Source organism: Musca domestica, unplaced genomic scaffold (genome assembly GCF_030504385.1).
Source record: "Musca domestica strain aabys unplaced genomic scaffold, Musca_domestica.polishedcontigs.V.1.1 37, whole genome shotgun sequence".
NCBI classification, from domain to species: Eukaryota; Metazoa; Arthropoda; class Insecta; order Diptera; family Muscidae; genus Musca; species Musca domestica.
In genome coordinates, this window is record NW_026712321.1 from 602,907 (window position 1) to 621,575 (window position 18,669).

An 18,669-nucleotide genomic window follows, 5' to 3' on the forward strand; every position below is an offset into this window, starting at 1 on the left:
GAAAATCTTTTAAAAAATTCAGGAGTAATTATAAAAAATTATTTTTTTTAAATTTTACTATTTTTAAAAAATCTACCCCAGAATCCTTTAATAAAAACAAGAAAATTTCCAAAAAAAAAAAAAAAAAAAAAAACAAATGAGTGAAAAAATATCCAATGTAACCTCTTTAAAAAATTTGGAACAAGAATTTCCAAAAATATTCTCCATCGAGGACCTCAAAGGAGAAAGAGTATTTAAAAAGAAATGTTTAAATTTTCAAAATATAAAATTTGGAAAAAAATTACCTTAGAGAAACCAAGAAAAAAATTTTGAAAACAATTCGCACCTAATTTTACGAAAATATCCTTGTTTCATGACCTCAGAAGAGCTTAGAAAAGGTGTTGGTAATTTTTTATAAGTATTTTGAAAAAATTAAAAACTGCTAAGAAAAATACTCTTTGTTGCTTCTTTAAAAAGGTCAGAAATATTCTTAGAAATGTTCAAAATTGAGGAGCTGCAAATATCCTCATTAAGGACCTCTAGGGATATTAAAAAGAAAGAAAAATAAATCATTTTTATTTTTTTTTTTATTAATTTCAATTTCTTCCCTTTCTCTCATTTTCAGGTGCCCGCCAGGAACAGGACATATTTGTGCGTCTCATCGATTCGGTGACAAAACAAGTAAGTACCTCACCCCCTTATCATACCTTCCCTTCACTTTTTTATCGAAAAACTCTCAGCCACCATAAATCACCCAATAAATTGCAATTTGCAAACACCAACCAGGGAGAATCAGGATGCATCCTAGATTCCACATTTTTTTCTTATTTTTTTCGACAAACCATTGATGAAGTCGTACAAAGCCATTAAATGGCCAAACAATTTCAAGCAAATAGTAATTGAGCCATAAGTTGCATACGAAATTGATTGTCACAGTTAATTAAGTGCGTCCGGGGCCACGCATCCGAAAAGAACTCAATCGAACTCGGGGTCAATAAATTGAGTTGTCACAGAAATAAGGCATGGAAGGCCTCTTCTAACCCACCCACCTTTAAGAGTAACAAAAGAGAAATGGGAAAAAGAGAAAAGGAAAACAGAAATTAAACCATTACCAGGTTTGCTATTTCGTGCAAAAGGTAGCGCCCACCAAAAAAAAAAGGATTATTTCAGCGGACTTAGAAACACGTCCGAGGCAATCCTTTTGGGGGTTCATTTACGGAAACTGCAATTGCAGCAGTTTTGTTTTTTTCCTGGAGGTTGAAAGCACATATAAAATTACTTGGACCATATGTCTTGTTTGGCAAAAGATTGCATGTCCAAGCACATTGGAAAATGCAGCCCAAGAAAGGACTAAAAGGACAAAAAAAAAATTGGGTGAATTTTTTTTTCTCCCCCAACCAAATGGAATTTTAACGCCAGGTTAACTATGAAAAGGGGTTCCATGACAAGTTTGTGTTTTTTTTTCTCGGTTTGTTTTCAACTTGTTTGTTGTTGTTGCATGCCATTTGACTGATTCTTGTTGTCACTGGTGTTGTTGTTGTTTCAAGGGCAATTAATTTTCTAAAAGTGACAAATTTTTATTGACTCCATGCTGCTTGTGCCAGCACCAAAGCCCTGTGTGGGTGGGTGGGGAAGAGATTTTTTGTTGAAACTACGAACCCATGTGTGGCTATTTCTAGCCCAAAAAAAGGGGGAGGAGGTGAAGAGGACCATTAAAAAAAATTCTTGATATTTTTTTTTTCCAATTTTTTTTTCAATTTTTTTCTGTCGTATCGATTATGGCATGTGCCACATGCCAAAGATACCCCTTTTTTGTTGTTGAGAGTTGAGATGTTTTTTTTTTTTTTTTTGTAGGGAGGCTAATATTTTCAAATTGCTCATCATGTGTTTTGAGTGTGCGTTTTGAAATTGTTGTTATTGTTTAAATATCGATTAGATAGTGACCTCTCTTTGTAGCAGAAAAAAAATTCAATGAGCCATGTGGTATTTTTTTTTTCTGATGTCGTTTCGAATATCATGGCCCATGATTGCCCAACAGATAATGACAGCAAGACAATGTGGCGAAAATTTGAGAGAAGAACATTTAGCAAATGGCAAATTCAATGATAAAAACAACAACAGCAACAAAAAAGTGACAATCTTCAACAAAAAAAAAATACAAATAAAAATAAAAAAATTAAAAAAAAATAGAAATCTGTTTTGAATGAATGAAATTTCAATGGGTAGGAAATCGTTTATTTTTAATAGGTCAATTAGTACAGATTTTTGTTGAGATTTGATTAAAAAGAATTGGAAATTGAATATTAGTTGACTGTTAAAAAAAATCTAAAATCCAAAAAGGGATTCAGAGAAATATTTTTTAAATAAGGCCAAAAGGGACTTTCAAAATCCTAAAAAAAAAAAAATAAATAAAAAAAATCCTCATTGAAAGACTGAAGGGAAACATGAATATTTTTCTAAGAACGCACAGATTCTCCAATAATTCTTTAAAAAAAACATCAAAAATTGAAATTCTTCAAAGAACCCATGAAAATACTTTTGTGAAATTGAAATATTGAAAAATCACAATGTGTGGCTATTTTCAATTTTTTCAATAAATACCGGAAAAATCCAACAGACTATGAAAGTGAAGTTAAAAAAAGAAAACACATATATCGGCGTTTTAAAAGGTTACATCGCAATGTAACCTAGAGAGAGGGGCCAAGTTCCCCCAACCCCCTTTCACATTTTTGGAAATTTCCAGATTAAAATTCCTTGGAATCCTTTGGTTTTAGGTACATAGTATCTTCGGCAATATTAAAGCTAACCATACGGTTATAATTTTGGTAAGAAAAATTTAACCCATAGCGAGCCAAAAAAGAGGTCTTTTTGGTCCTTTTTTTGAAAATTGATATAAAAACTCCCTTTAAACGTATGAGATTTTCGGATTAAGTTGGAATCCCTTGATTTTAGGTATATAGTGTCTTTGGCAATATTGTAGCTAACAATACGAGTATTATTTTGGTAAAAAATGTTAACCCTCAAGCGAGTCAAAAAAGGGGTTCTTTTGGTCCATTTTTTCAAAATTCGTCTAAAAACCCAATTTGCGGAATTGTAGAAAGTCAAAATATTCCACAGAATAATCTGGAAAAAAATTCTTCTATGGGTCCTAGAAGACGTCAAAAGTCTAAATCTTACCCAAATGCCAGGAATTTATATATACATTAGCGACATTGTAGGGTTAAATCCGTACTATGTTAAAAGGGTTAAAAACTCCCTTTAAACGTGGTTTGAAATTTTCGGATTAAGTTGGAATCCTTTGATTTTAGGTACATAGTGTCGTTGGAAATATTATAGCTAACAACACAATTATTATTGTGGTTAAATATGTTAACCCTTAAGCGAGTCAAAAAAGGGGTCCTTTTGGTCCTTTTTTAAAAATATAGTTTTGAACTCCCTTTAAAAGTGGCTGTAGCCTGTCAAAACATTCTACAAAATTATTTGTCATGAAATTCTACTATAGGTCCTAGAAGATGTCAAGAGGCTAAATCTTACCTAAACGCCAGAAATTCATAAACATTAAAAACTCATTTTAGGGTTAAATCCGTACTTTATGTGAGTTTGTGTAAAAATCTCCAACAAAATATGATTTTAGCAAGAAGACTTCAAAGACAAAAATAGTCCTCATCAAATTTCACCACAAGTCACCAAAGAATAAAAATCTCTAGCTCCACTGTATATCATCAAAATATTTGCCTCAATGTTAAAAAAACGAGAAAATATTCCCTAATTTTTTTATCAATTTTTCTTGGACTTTTTTCGGTTTAACGCCTGAAAATAACATAAAATTACGTTTTAGGCAGAAACTGTCAAGAGAAGAAATATTCTACACAACATTTCGCTATAAATCTCAGAATAAACTATATCTATAAGTACAATACTTTTTAAGAAATCACGTTCGAAATTTGTATATATTTTAAAAAGATATTTTAGTGTTAAAGCCGTACTATGTGTGAGTTTGTGCAAAAATCTCCAACAAAATATGATTTTAGACAGAAGACTACCAAAACAAAAATAGTCCTCATCAAATTTCACCCCAAGTCACCAAAGATAAAAAATCTCTAGCTTCACTGTATACCATAAAAATATTTGCCTCAATGTTCCAAAAAAAAAAAAAAAAGAAAATATTCCCTAATTTTTTCAATGTATTTTTTTCTCGGACTGTTTTCGAGTTAACGAATGTAAGTAACATAAAATTACGTTTTAGGCAAAAACTGCAAAGAGAAGAAATATTCTACACAAAATTTCACTATAAATCTCAGAATAAACTATATCTATAGGTACAATAGTTTTTAAGAAAATTATGTTCGAAATGTATATGTAATAAAAACATATTTTAGTGTTAAAGCCTTACTTTATGTGAATTTGGGCAAAAATCTCCAAGAAAACTTCATTTTAGAAGGATAATATTAAAGACAAAAATATTCCTCATCAAATTTCACTATAAGTCTTTAAAGAAAGGAAATCTCTAGCTCTACTGCATATCATAAAAATAAAAAAAATATTTGCCTCAATTTTCCAAAAAAAAAAGATAACACGAAAATATTCCCTAATTTTTTCAATTTATTTTTTCTCGGACTTTTTTCGAGTTGACGCCTGAAAGTAGCATAAAATTTCATTTTAGGCTGAAACTGCCAAGAGAAGAAATATTCTACACAAAATTTCACTATAAATCTCAGAATAAACCATATATCTAGGTCTAATAGGTTTTAGGAAAATTACCGTCGAAATGTATGCAATAAAAAGGGGAAATTATGTTTTTAGGGATTTTATTGTTAATTTAACACTCTTCCAATCCTTATCAAAATCTCCATTTATACTTCATTTTTTGGGAATGGTGTCAAAGGAAAAATTATTCAAAATCGAATTACATTGTGGGTCTCTGAAGAAAAAAATTTTGTATATTCAATACTTATAAAAATATCAACCAATTTTTGTTAACAAAAAAAAATGAAAAATTTAAAATTTATTGTAAAAATCCGCTATTGAAAATTAGTTTTAATATATTTTTTCAAATTCCTCAATTGAAAATTTATTTCAAGAAAACAGGAAACCGAGCTCGAGCAAAACTTTCCCAAAATCCAAGCGGCAAAACCCAAAAGTTCCCACACTTAATTTGTCAAAAGGCTTAGAATACAAATGCACACTCCATCGAAGCCAAATTAAACAGGAGGGCTGGCCTCTACACCAACGAAATGAACAATCATTTGATCCGATTATTTAGATTAAAGTTATATCATTACGATAAGATAATGTATTTCAGAATATAAAGGCCATGGGAGTGTGTCCTTGTTTGAGCTACAGCTAAACTAGGAATGTCCTTCCTGGTAAGGAAAATAAAATTAAGGGATGATTTTTTTTTTCATTCAGAAACCGAAAGGGCGTTGTGTTTTCTGTTTCATTCTTGGGTGGATAGGTAATGGTTTTTAATTTTAAGTGGTAATTTTTTATTTAAAAAAATAATTTATATTTTTTTAGGAAAGAGGGGATAGGGGAAAAGACGGAGAGAGGGAGAGAGAGAGAGAGAGAGAGACAGGTGGTTTTCCTGTACCCATATCTTTTAGTTTTTTAGCATGGACTTTTAACCTGATTGTCTACGATATGTGTCATTTGCTCATCCCATTCATCCCATTTACTGGAGCTAGAGCTCCCAACTTTTTTATAACTAGCTTATATCCCAGTTCAAATGGATCCCTATTAATGTTCTCCCTTAGTTCTTCCCATGTATCTCTTTTATTTTCTTTAATCGCAATTTAAAGTCCAAATGGATCCCGGCTTGTGTCCTCCCTTATTTCTTCCGATCTATATTCTTTACTTTCTTTAATCGCAATTTGAAGTACCTTTTTTGGCTTCCTGGGCATGTTCTAGGTTCGGTGGACCTCTACGTTTAGCTTTCTCCTTCTGCTAGAGACAGTTTCGTTTTAGTTTGTCGACGTGGTTATTCCACTGCTATCCGATTATTTTTTTTCAGGACCCAGATTTTTATTTTTTTTTTCATGGATTTGTTGCCGATATCGATTCAGTTGTATTCCTCTCCCGGGACAATGTTTGACTTTTCGTGTCTATTTCCGCTATAAATTTTTTTTGAGAAATATCCTTAGAAATATTGAAAAAAATTTGCAAACATTTTTTCCCCTAAAACCCAAGTTTAAAACATTTTTCAAGTCCCCATTTCGGCGCTAACGTTTCTGCCCTGCCAAAACTTCTATGTCCCCATAAATATCCCACTAATCATGGACGATGTCATCATTATGGTTATTGTTTTTATGATGCCAAAAACCTAGCACAATCTAGACAAAAGGCCCAAAGGATAATGGGAACAAAACGACTACGACAACAAAGCAAAAAAAAAAAAAAACAAATATCCTTTTCAAAACTGGCCAAGCAATAATGCGCAGACAATAACATGTCAAAATATGAAAAATAAAACCGGGAAAATTGCCATGGAATGCAGTTGTGGCTGGAAAATACAAAAATTGTGCGGAAAGGTCCACATTACATTTTCAGCTTTTCGTTTGGGCGCCACCAACAAAAATTTAATGCGTAAAATCGCGATAATTTTTTCTCCGCTGTTATTGTTGTTGGCTGGTCATATGCAGTTCCAATAAAACTGGTGGCAGTATTTGGCATTGCATTCGCTTTGGTTTCGGGTTATGGCAGGCTGCTGTTCGCCGTTATGAAATGATGAAATATGATCCTTTTTGCCAGCCAACAAAATAATCTCAAAGCCATATCAGCGCACGTGGTAGAGTGGCGAATGGTAGGACATTGTGTGTCTGTGTGTGTCCTCAAATTACAGGCAATTGCTAGAAATGCCTTCCTGGCATCCTTCCTTTGATTTCCATACTTATTTCCGTTTCGTTGAAGGAAGGCTTCCTGTGTGTGCGTGTGCTCTCCAACCCCTGTTATCTCTCTCTTTACATGGAATTTATGTTGCAGATTAAGCGCTTTAAAAGCCTTTGCAACATGTTATCTGATCAAGTGTAATTATGAATATCTCTTGTTTTTTTTTTTGTCCTGCATTTGGTCTAGCATTTTTATCATCATCAGCGGCGGCGGCCTCATCATTATTTTCCTAGCCTCTTCTGATTTTCCTTGCCATGTGTTAGGGTGACACTATAAGCAGGCCAACTACTTTGCGGGTTAACCCCTTTTGAGTTTTGAATTACAATTACAATTGCAAATGGAAACTGAGAAATAAAATCATGTGGCCAGGATTAGCCTGGCGAGCGCGATAATTTTTGGTAATTTGAGAGAAAGGCTTAAGTGTTTGAAATGAAATTTCAGAAATTCTATGATATTTGCAAGAGAGTGAAATATTATTTCAATTTTCAATTTCATAAGAAATGGAAATTTAAAAAAAAAAAAATGTTGCCTACATCAGGGCGAAATTTTTAGAATTTTTTTTTTTTAATAAAAAAAATAAAAATTATATTTTTGTGTTAAATTGATATACTGAGCCCCAAAAACAATAGGTATATATAGTTGCCAGCAATGTAAAATGAATTTTAAGGCCACATAACAATAAATGTTGCCTACTTCAAGGCTAAAACCTATTTTAAAATAAAAAATATTAAAACCTATTTTAAAATAAAATTAAAATGTTAAAACCACTACAAAATTTCAAAAAAATTCTTAAAAAATATCGGCAAAAGTTAAATCCAATATAAATGAAATTGAATTTTTTCAAAGCATATTTTTAGGCAATTTCTTTTATTTTATTTCTAGAGCCAAATTTGTATGAAAAATTTTCAACTTTTGCTGCCAATCTTAATAAATATTTTTATTCACATGGGAAACGGTGTTGCCGTGTCCCTTTAAAGACTTTCAATATTGCAACACCCCTTAAAATATGGAAAAAAATGGAAATTTGATCAAAAATGAAAAATATTGCCTATTTTAGGGCGTTATAACTCCAAATTAAAAATAAATTGAATTGATTTGTTTTTTTTTTTAAATTAATTTTTAATATTGAAATATTGATGCCAAAATACAATAATTATAAAAATTAATTTTAAGGCCACAGAACAAAAAAATGTTGCCTACTTCCAGGCTATACCGTTTTTAAAAACCTATTTCAAAACAAAATAAAAAATGTTAGGAAAAAGGTCCAAAAACTTCGAATTTCTAAACAGATTTCATATAACATAAGGAAATTTCAAATCCAAAATCAATGTAATGAAAAAATTGCAGAGCATATTTTTAGGCAATTTTTTTATTTCTAGGCCGAAATTTTCAATTTTCAATTTTTGTTCAAAATAAAAAAAGTTAAGAAAAAGGTCCAAAAACTACGAATTTCTAAACAGATTTCATAGAACATAAGGAAATTTCAAATCTAAAATCAATGAAATGTAATTTTTTCAGAGCATATTTTTAGGCAATTTTTTATTTTTTTTTATTTCTAGGCCGAATTTTTCAATTTTGCATGGCAAATTTTTCACTTTATCTAACTCTCGATAGCAATATTTTTAAGCCACCTTTAGAACAGCGATGTGATGTCCAGTATTGCAACACCTCCCCCCTTGAAATATGCAATTCAATTAACAAATATTTAAATTTCCGAATTTCCAATAGGTGAAAAATTCACAACAAATTGAATTTGCCTGGACAATGGAAAATTGAATTGTTAACAACAAAAATTGGTTAGAAAAAGGCAAAAAAATTTTTTTGGGCCAAAAAAAAATAAAAAGTGACTCCAAAAATAAAAAAAATAAAATTTTTTAGGCCCAAAAAAGTCCACAGAATAAATTTCTGTAACTAAAACCTGAATCTAGGATTTTTAAGGGTAGAAAAACATGTTGGAATTTTTGGGAGGATTTTTTTTTTTTTTTTTTTGATTCAGGCCTCTCAATTCACGGTGGCAACATATTCTAATGGATTTATTGTGTATCAATCAAATTTGAATGTTAAATCAACAGCAAACACAAAATGGGAGTTATCTTTGAAATGTAGTTTAATTTTCGGGGTTTCAAACTACCACTTAATTTGTGTGACATTCTGGCAGATGGAAAACCTTTATTTTTCATTTTGCTGGAAATGGTTACTAGTTGACAGATTTTAGTTTCTTTGGCCATGTATATTTTTGTGTGGGGTTTGACATATTAAAAATTAGCTATCATTTGTGACAGCAAGTCTACTGCTAATGATGAGTGGCACATGTCCTGATTTAAGGCCATTTCAATTCAGTTCTGTGTCAAACCTTTAATTTGTTAATAATTTGTTGATATTTAAGGCAGATTTTTTTTTCATTTTAAATCCATGGCAATCAGAGCCTTATCATAAATAATAAAATAAAAGATAAAAAGGCAGCAGAAAAAAAAATATATTGTAAATATATTTCATCACTCACCGACAAGCGCACACATATTCTATGGTAGGATGATAACCATGATCATGTTTCAAAAAAAAAAAAAAAAAAATGGTATACAGTTGAACAGTGTAGAAGATTTCGAAATAAATATATTTACATTCCAAATCTCTGGAGTCAGATAGAAACTTGGCAAGAATGCCTCAAAGACTATAGGCCATTTTCATTCAATAGCTCGTGGCGATTTATAGACTAAGCCGCTAACTTCGCCATTAAAAAATTCACCATGAGCTTCCAAATAAATGGGTCCCAGACAAAACCTAGAAACAACGAAGTTGGACATCTATCCCAACGAAAACTCTGGATCCCACAGCGCAAACTTTTCTCTCTCTCTCTCGAAAAAAAACAAAACCAAATACTACATTCCTGGTATCTGATATAACAACTACGTGAGCATGACATTCCATAAAAAAAGCTCGAGAGAGAGAGCAGAGAGAGCAAGAGAGAAATAAGGCAATAAAAAAAAACTCAAAGCGTCTTCTCTCTTCAGTGAAAGCTCGTGTACACGACTGCCTTGAAATAAAATGGAGATAAAAAAGTAGATAAAATATCTCTTTAAAGTCGATAGATATGCCAACAACATATTTGGAATTCCCAGCTCTTCTAGCCTCCGTAAACTCGGACTCATGCGGCGACGAAGATTCGAACCACAGACTAAATCCTGGCAACCGATCTCCAACAACCTTGGGAGTATTTTGTAACATAAAAATACATCTTTTAAATCGTAGAATTTCTCAACGAATTATCATCAATGAGTTGCCCTGAAAACTCACCTTTAAATTTCTCTCCAGTACCCTTCCAAGCAATGAGCGTAACTCCTCAATGCGTTAATGCAAGACTTGTCACCTTTTCCCCCTGGAAATTGCTCAAACAAAGACTACATTTCTGGCAATCGTTCCAAAACAACCTCGTGAAGACAGATTCGATCTCTCCTACAAGATTCTCTATCGAACCTTTCCAAATACTTGTAGAGGGCTAATGCATCGATATGAACTATAATTCCTCCTTACTCAAGCCACCTTTGTCTTCCGGAACTTTAACAACCTCTTGAGCATGCTATCCCATAAACTTTAAACTTGGCGAATTTTCCAAAGGCATATCTACCCTCGGTAAAAATGGACTGATTTGGCGGGTTACCTTCAATGAAACACTTCTTATATTTCACTCCAAAATTTCTGCACAAGATCTGGAAGAAGGTTTATGATCCGATACAAGACGGCCAACTTTCTCACCCACAGCCGATCTTTAACAACCTCGTGAGAATGCTATTCCTGTAAAAGGAAATCAAAAGTGACATTAAAGTCGGCTGTTATACCAAAAAAAGTATTTGACATACACTAGCACCTTTTCAAGTTCTGGTAGCCATCTTTCTCTTCCGGAAATATTGAAGTTATAGATTAGATGGCAACCGATCTTTAACAACCTCATAAGCACGCTATCCCATAAAAGGTAGTCAAATGTTGACATTCAAAGTGCTTTCACCCTCTGTACGCCTGGACTGATTCGGCATTTCCTAAACCTCGATTCCCTAATCATTTACGTATTTCAAAACGTTGGGTTCCGATGTGAGCAAGGACTTTTTCTCAGGTATAAAAGCGAGTCAAATGTCGACGAATTATTCGCCAGAGACTTATTTGGCATCCACAGTCCTTTTACCCTCCGTTGAAACGGCGAATTGCCTTCAATATAGCATTCCCTAAACCTCGTTTCCGTAATACTCTCCAGTACATTTCTAAACATTGAGAGAAGACTTATGTTCTGATACGAGCCAGGACTTTTTCTCCCGAAAATAACGAAATCATAGTCCTAATTTTGTGACAACCAATTTTTAACAACCTCATGAGCACGTCATCCCATAAAAGGTGCCCCATGAAGGACCTTAGAATTTGTGAACGACATATTTTGCAATTGACCTCTGTCCACAAAATTATTTCCATAGATTATCCGTTGTGGTTTCCTCCTACAGTAAGCCAAACTTATTTCCAGCGTTTTTCCAGAGAATTCGTCTTTTTTTAAAAACTAAAAAGGAATAAAATTATTTTTCACTACACAACTTAAAATTATTATTTCAGGCGTTTTTACTTTATTGCCACTCCATAGCACGTGCTTATACTGGCGGTATTCTTCTTTGAGTTCATAGTCTTGTCAATATTTCGTTGTATTCTAAGGCTCTCAATCATAAGTCTCTTCTTTTCAATTCTCTCTTTATCTAGCATGTTATCAAAATCTAGCCGATTTAAGCAACATATTGCGATAAGCTGGAGTCTCTTGTCGGTTTTCCTATATCTGCTTTGGGTTCTCCTTTTTGGTTTCATTATAGGAACCTTTAGTGGCGGTATCCTCCATTTGAGGTCGTTGTTTTGTCAATATTTTATTGCATTTTAAGGCTCTCAATCATTAGTCTCTTCTCTTCCACTTTCTCTCTGTCTAATATTTCCATGTCACCAAAATCTGGCCAGTGTAAACGACATGTTATGATGGCGCTCTTGTCTCTTACGTTCTTTAAATAAAATTTTCTTTCTTTTTCATTCCTTTCCACCCACTGTTTGGCATATTTCATTTCCTGGTAATATCTCCAGCTCTTTACAACATTTAACGCAATCGACAATCATTTGCTGTCCATTCTGGAGTTGTTTATTTTGCGCTTTTATTTTTATTGGTTTTACTCATTTTTTTCTTTCGTTCGCTTTGCCATTTTAAGCTGGAAATTTATGGAGTGCTTTAAATATGCCTGTGGATGGGACAAAATAAAAAGTACGCCATTGTGGTTATCACTTAATGTTGCCACCAATATTCATGCGGAATTAATGGTGAAAATAACACTCCACGCAAGTCCAGGCAGTTGCATGGCAATGCAAGCAACCGATGAGCGAACAAATGAACGAGTGAATGTATGATGTTGTGTGTGTTTGACAGCCGCACTCATCATCAATGTTGTTGTTGTTGCTGGCGACCAGGCAAATTGGAATGAGATCATCACGACCAACAACGTGGCTCTCAAATGGAGCAATACCATTCATGTTTTATCTTTTGTTTGTTGTCGTTTTTAAATATCCGCAGTTTGTCGCTTTATTATGGGGCGTTGCATTGCAACTCGAATGAATAAAGAGCAGTTTGGCCATAATGGCTGGATGCTTGGCTGCTAGGTTGAATTTCTGCCTGCCTGCCTGCCTTCCTCGTGTGTGAGTGTATGCAAATTTTTGTGCAAAACATATTATGAACGGCCATATTTGCACTTTTATCAGCCCATGATGATGCGATGCTTCGGCCATGCCCCCCAACACCCAGGGCTTTTATTGAAGTCTCTTTTTTGTTTTGCCTGATTTCCAACATGGTGCATACATTACATTTCATCATGTTTTTGCCCATGTCCGTCCATCCGTGTAATGTGTAAAGTGTTGACGTTTCGAATTAATTTTATCGCTTAATTAACACTCAAACGTGCGTTGTAACGGCAACAACAAAGATGTACACATTAACATAACCATAACCACAATGCATATGGATGCTCATATCCATATCCGTGATGTTTTAAACAATCATCTACATTATTGCACCTCCCCAAACCGCCTACCCCCCTTATTATGGATACAAATTGATAAATGACTAACGGTATCGTTAATATCGCCACATATCTTCTGTCATTTCCATACAATTACAATGCAACATAAAGTTATGAATATGGACGGCGTCGGCGCCATGAACATTAAGCGTTTTACAAAAATTATGAAAATATATATGTTTTGCAAAATGGGAAAATTTAATGCGGGAAATAAATGTTTAAGTGTGCTTTAAAAGCAATTAATACAATATATTAACGGTGATAACACTCGTCAATAATAAGTGGAAATTTGGGTCCTTGGCCGATTCTCTTCCAGCCGATCAAACTCCTCACCTCAATTGAGAAATCGATTCTATCTTGAATTTTTATACCCTCCACCATAAATAATATTGAGGGTATATTTAGTTTGTCTATATATATATATATATTCCTGATCAGCCTATGACAGAAAATTACTTATCCAGCCCCACATCTTCGTGTAGCCCCCATATAAAGGTTTTTATTTTTAAGAAAGAAAAAGCTTATTTTTTTACTTGTTCTTCATCGTATAATTTCAATTCAATTACATTTTCATCAATTCCTTAAACAATGTGTCAATACCTTACGGCCAACAATAGTTCCTTATATCTATACTTAGCATAAGTCTTATTTTTCTAAGTTTATCTATATAATACTTAACTGAGGCTATCGTAAAGCTGTAGCCTTTCTCGATACTATTTTAATTACACATATACTTACAATTATGCCTATAATTATAACATTCTCCTTAAAAAGATTAATGAAAACTGGAGACCCCAACGTGTTTTATTTTTTAATTTCCACACCTGATATATGAGATTTTCTAACTTGAGCCTTCCAAGCCTTCGATGATAGAAGAGGAGTTGGTCTTCACTTCTTCGTGTAATTTCATTTCAATTAGATTTTCATCAATTCCTTAAACAATATGCCAATACCTTACGGCCAACAATAGTTCCTTATATCTAAACTTAGCATAAGCCTTATTTTTCTAAGTTTATCTAGATAATACTTAACTGGGGCTACCGTAAAGCTATAGTATTTCTCGATACTATGTTAATTACACATATACTTATACCTATAATTATAACACTCTCCTAGAAAAGACGAATAAAAACTGGAGTCCCCAACTTATTTTTATTTTTTAAATTCGATACCTGATATATATAGTTTTCTAATTTGAGCTTCCTAAATCTTCGATGACAGAAGAGGAGTTGGTCTTCTCTTCTTCTTTTAATTTCAATTCAATTATATTTTCATCAATTCCTTAAATAAGATGTCAGTACCCTGCAGCTAACAATAGTTCCTTATATATACTTAGCAAAAGCCTTAATTTTTCTAAGTTTATCCATATAATACTTAACTGAGGCTACCGTAAAGCTGTAGCCTTTCTCGATATTATATTAATTACACATATACTTATAGTTATGCCTATAACTATAACAATTTCCAATGAAAACTGGAGTCCCCAATTTTTTTTTTGTTTTTTAATTTCGATAACTGATACGATAGGGTTATCTAACTTGAACGTCCCAAATCTTCGATGATAAAAAAGGAGGTGGTCTTCTCTTCGTCGTGTTATTTGAATTCAATTTTTTATCAGTTCCTTAAACCATCTATCAATACCACACGACTAACAATAGTTCCTTATATCTATACTTAGCATAAGTCTTATTTTTCTAAGTTTATCTATATAATACTTAACTGAAGCTGTAGCCTTTCTCTATCCTAATTACATATATACTTATATTTATGCTCATAATTATAACGTCCTCCTAAAAAATACTATTGAAAACTGGAGTCCCCAATACCTGATAGATAGGATTTTCTAACTTGAGCGTCCCAAATCTTCGATGAAAGAAAAGGAGTTGGTCTTCTCTTTGTCGTTTAATTTCAATTCAATTATATTTTCATCAACATCTGTATACAATATGTCAAAACTTTACGGCTAACAATAGTTACTTATATCTATACTTAGCAAAGTCTTATTTTTCCAAGTTCATCCATACTTAACTCAGGCTACGAATATTTACAAAGGATGCTACTGCAATAACTGATAGACGGGGTTTTCTAACTCGAGCGTCAGAAAACCTTCGATGATTGAAGACGAGTTGGTCTTCTCTTCTTCGTGTAAGACAAAACCGAGTTACTTAAGTAAGCAAAAGCACCAAGTGAAATGAGAATTATTCTTTGGGCGTTGTTATGGCTACACAAATGGGTTGATGCTTTGTAGAGCAGTAAATCAGTAAGCGCTCAGGGCAATATAAAGAGAGTCTGGTTTGTTAAAGTGGTACACTTTTCCCTCTGTTGTTGATGTGGTTTTCCAAGAAGTCGTTGACGGTTGTTTTTTGGTCAAATAAATATTTGTTTTGTTTACACTATTTGTTTTAAATAAATAGCTCATTATGTCTTTCTCTTAAATATTGTAAATTATGTTCGACTCTCTCTCAATGTTCTGCATTGTTTTCCTCAATATTCTTCTATGATTTCTTGTTTTCTCTTCAACTTTTAATCAGCTAGCGTGCTTCTCACAGTTCTCTTTTCTCCCGTGTAATTTATGGCTGTGTTTTGCAAGTCGCCTGTGGCTGTGTTCAATTAACATAAGCTCTTATGAGTGAAGTTGGCGGCAAATGGTCGACTCCCAACAACTTGAGACTTCTATCTAATTTAAAAATAAATCCCGTGTAATTTATGGCTGTGTTTTGCAAGTCGCTTGCGGCTGTGTTCAATTAACATAAGCTCTTATGAGTGAAGTTGGCGGCAAATGGTCGACTCCCAACAACTTGAGACTTTTCTATCTAAATTAAAAATACCTTGGATGTTCTCCTCAGATATTTTATACTTTCATGATTATTTTGAGGATTTTCCTTAAATTCCTAGCAACGATAGTTTTTTTTAACATTTTTTGTTGCAAAATTACGTTACAAAAAAATTGCACCATATGTGTTTTGCATCAGTTTTTTCTATTTGTTTTTTTGCCCAACTAAAACAAATCTGCCACAAATATAACCCATTTTTCAATTTGCCTTTGACACCAACACTTGTCATTCTTATCCAATTCATTGTCCTTCCTCCAAAGGATTTTTGTTTTTGGTTGTGGACACAAAAACAAGTGTCACAAACAAGGGTTTGTTGTTATTCCGAAAAAATCCCTCAACCATGATCGTAAATCCTTGTGATTAGTGTTTGATACTTTTGCTCAAAAATTAATTTCTGATTATGTTATTGTTTAGCTGGTTGGACTGGTTGCTTGTTTGTTTATTTGTTTGTTGTCTCGAGGAGGAGAAGGCCTGGGGGAGGAGAGATCGTAAATGCAAGGGAAAAATGCCACATATGTTAGCAGTTACCCAGTTGGAACAACAACCTCTGGCTGGCTCTCGACATTTGACAAGAAAAAAGTTTTAGTTAGCAAAAAGGTTCGCCGCTACCAACTGATGTTACCTACCAGCTCATGTGCTGGGTGGTGGTGGTTGCTGGCATGTAGTTTTTCCATTTTTTTGGGTGGTTGTTTTGTTGTTTTTCTGGTCCTTTAACTCCAAAATCATTGTTGCAGAAATTATTATCTCTTTGTGTCCTTCCTTCTGTTGATATTTTGTTTCAGTCCGAATGCATTTTGCGCCGCCTCTGGCTCAGGCCTTTTTTCCATCCATCCATTCATCCCATTGCATATTTATTTTTTTGTTCTCTTGTGAAATGATAAATAAGAAAATGAGATAAACCCATAGATTACACCCTCTAAAATGCGACTCAGGCTTCTGGTTGGAATGTGAGCTCTAGGATTACACATGTAGCACCGCAAAACATTAAACCTCCCTGGCTTTGGTGGAAGATGTTCTTGAATGGATTTAATTATTTTCAAATTAGACTAGAGAACCAGGCAGGGTAGAGGAGGGGTTGCATTGTCTTTTTTGTTGTCCTTTGAAGAGTTTCAAATGAGGATGGCAATGATGATGCACACGTAATGGAAATTTGAAATGCCTTGTTTGTTGTAGTTTGTAGTTGTTGTTTTGTTGCATTTAAGGGTGAAGTACTTGTACTTGAAATTTGATGAGCTTGCCGGTGTTCACCACAGCCAGCTAGATAGATAGCATTATCCTGGTTTAGGTAACTCATCTGGCCCAATAATAATGCCTTAGCACTTGCGGTTTTTATGCCCTACTGATTTTGTGAGTGTGCGCGAGCCACCATCCAAAAAATAGACAATTTTTACATATGGCAGAATTTTTGTAATAATTTTCTCTTTGATTCCAATTGCCTTGATGTAGGTTAACAAGAATTGTAAAAACCTGTCCCAACCTTGGCTTCTCGTTTGTAAATTTGATGGATGAGCTTCTGTGACAGCTCTCTAAGAGCTCTAGACATATGTTCGAATATTTATGGTTGATGGATAAATTTTAAAATATTTGTTTTTTTTTTTTTTTTCAAGGTGAATGGTTGTTGATTTTGAAACTTTTTATTGAATTGGAAAAATTGCAAATTAATATGGAAAAAAATATTTTTTTTTTGGAGAGCAAAGAGATTTATTTTCTCTGAAAAAAGGAGCTGACTTTAATAAATAGTTTTTTTCTCGGGAAAATTAGACTACTAGAATTCTATCTAAAACTCGGAACTACGTGAAATGGATAGTAGGAAACAACACAATAAATAATTAACTAAATTTGACTAAGGAACTAGATTAAAGAACTAATTCCGTTTGAGGAATTGTTGTCATTATCACTCCTACATCAGTATCAGTATTCAGCCGAAATATTGCTCGAATTTTATTAAAAAAATATAACATTGGAATCTAGGAAACCGAGAGCGCTAGCCATTTGTTTGAGTGAAGTCGGTGTATTCATAAAATTAAACTAGAGAAGTAAATTAAAGAACTAGTTCCGGGTATGGCCTAACCCTTTTTTGTATTAATTAGATGAACTTCGAAAAATAAGAATTATGCTAAGTAATTTTAAACCATAGACTTAAGAACTATTGTTAGACAACAAGTTATTGAATAATTATGTTTAGAGAGAGAGAGAGAGAGAGAGAGAGATGGAAAAAATAAAACTTGAAACTTGTTTAATCAAATGCTTGGTTTTTTTGTGTTGGTGTATATTGGTGCTCTTTTCTCTCTCTCTTGTTGATGTGGTTTTCTCTGATGCAGAGCAGAAGAGTTGTTGAGAGTATTTTTTTGAAATCAAAATAGTGTTTTAATGTCTTCAATAATTATTTTAAGAAAATAGTATTATTTTACCCGATTTAATAAACCCAGGGGTTTGAAAGATCATTTCCATTGAAAAAAAAAATCGTCATAAAAGAGTTTTTCCGCTACAAGCCTCCTTTAAATATTTAAGTTAATTTTAATTCTCATTTTTTTGTTTTCTTCTTTATTTTTCTTTTCCAGGCTATCATCTATGAGGGCCAAGATAAAAATCCCGAAATGTGTCGGGTACTGTTAACACATGAAGTTATGTGCAGGTAAGTTTGCAAAAATTTGTTTTCTCTACCCCTCCCTTCCCTTCCATCCTTTTCTGCAACTTTCCTACAAAAAAAAAGAAAATATTTTTTTTTCTTTTTTTTTACATTTTAACTATCTACCGCTTATTTGCATAATAAAGTTATGAGCGAAGTGAATCATTGCCAAGCAAAAACCAAGAGAAAAAAGAGGTTGCACTTGCCAATCCCTCGGGTATTTATGGGAAAAAGGAAAATAACACTTTGGTTATCCTTT

The 18,669-nt window shown here is 33.2% G+C and overlaps 1 protein-coding gene across 1 annotated transcript in view; it reads left to right on the forward strand.

Moving 5' to 3' along the window:
* LOC101900301 (transcription factor collier) overlaps positions 1-18,669 on the forward strand; it is a 92,632-nt gene that overhangs the window by 22,293 nt on the left and 51,670 nt on the right. The window contains exons 3-4 of the mRNA XM_059126259.1: positions 605-660; positions 18,343-18,416. Of these exons, the coding sequence (XP_058982242.1) occupies positions 605-660; positions 18,343-18,416 (130 nt within the window). The remainder of the gene's footprint in view (positions 1-604; positions 661-18,342; positions 18,417-18,669) is intronic.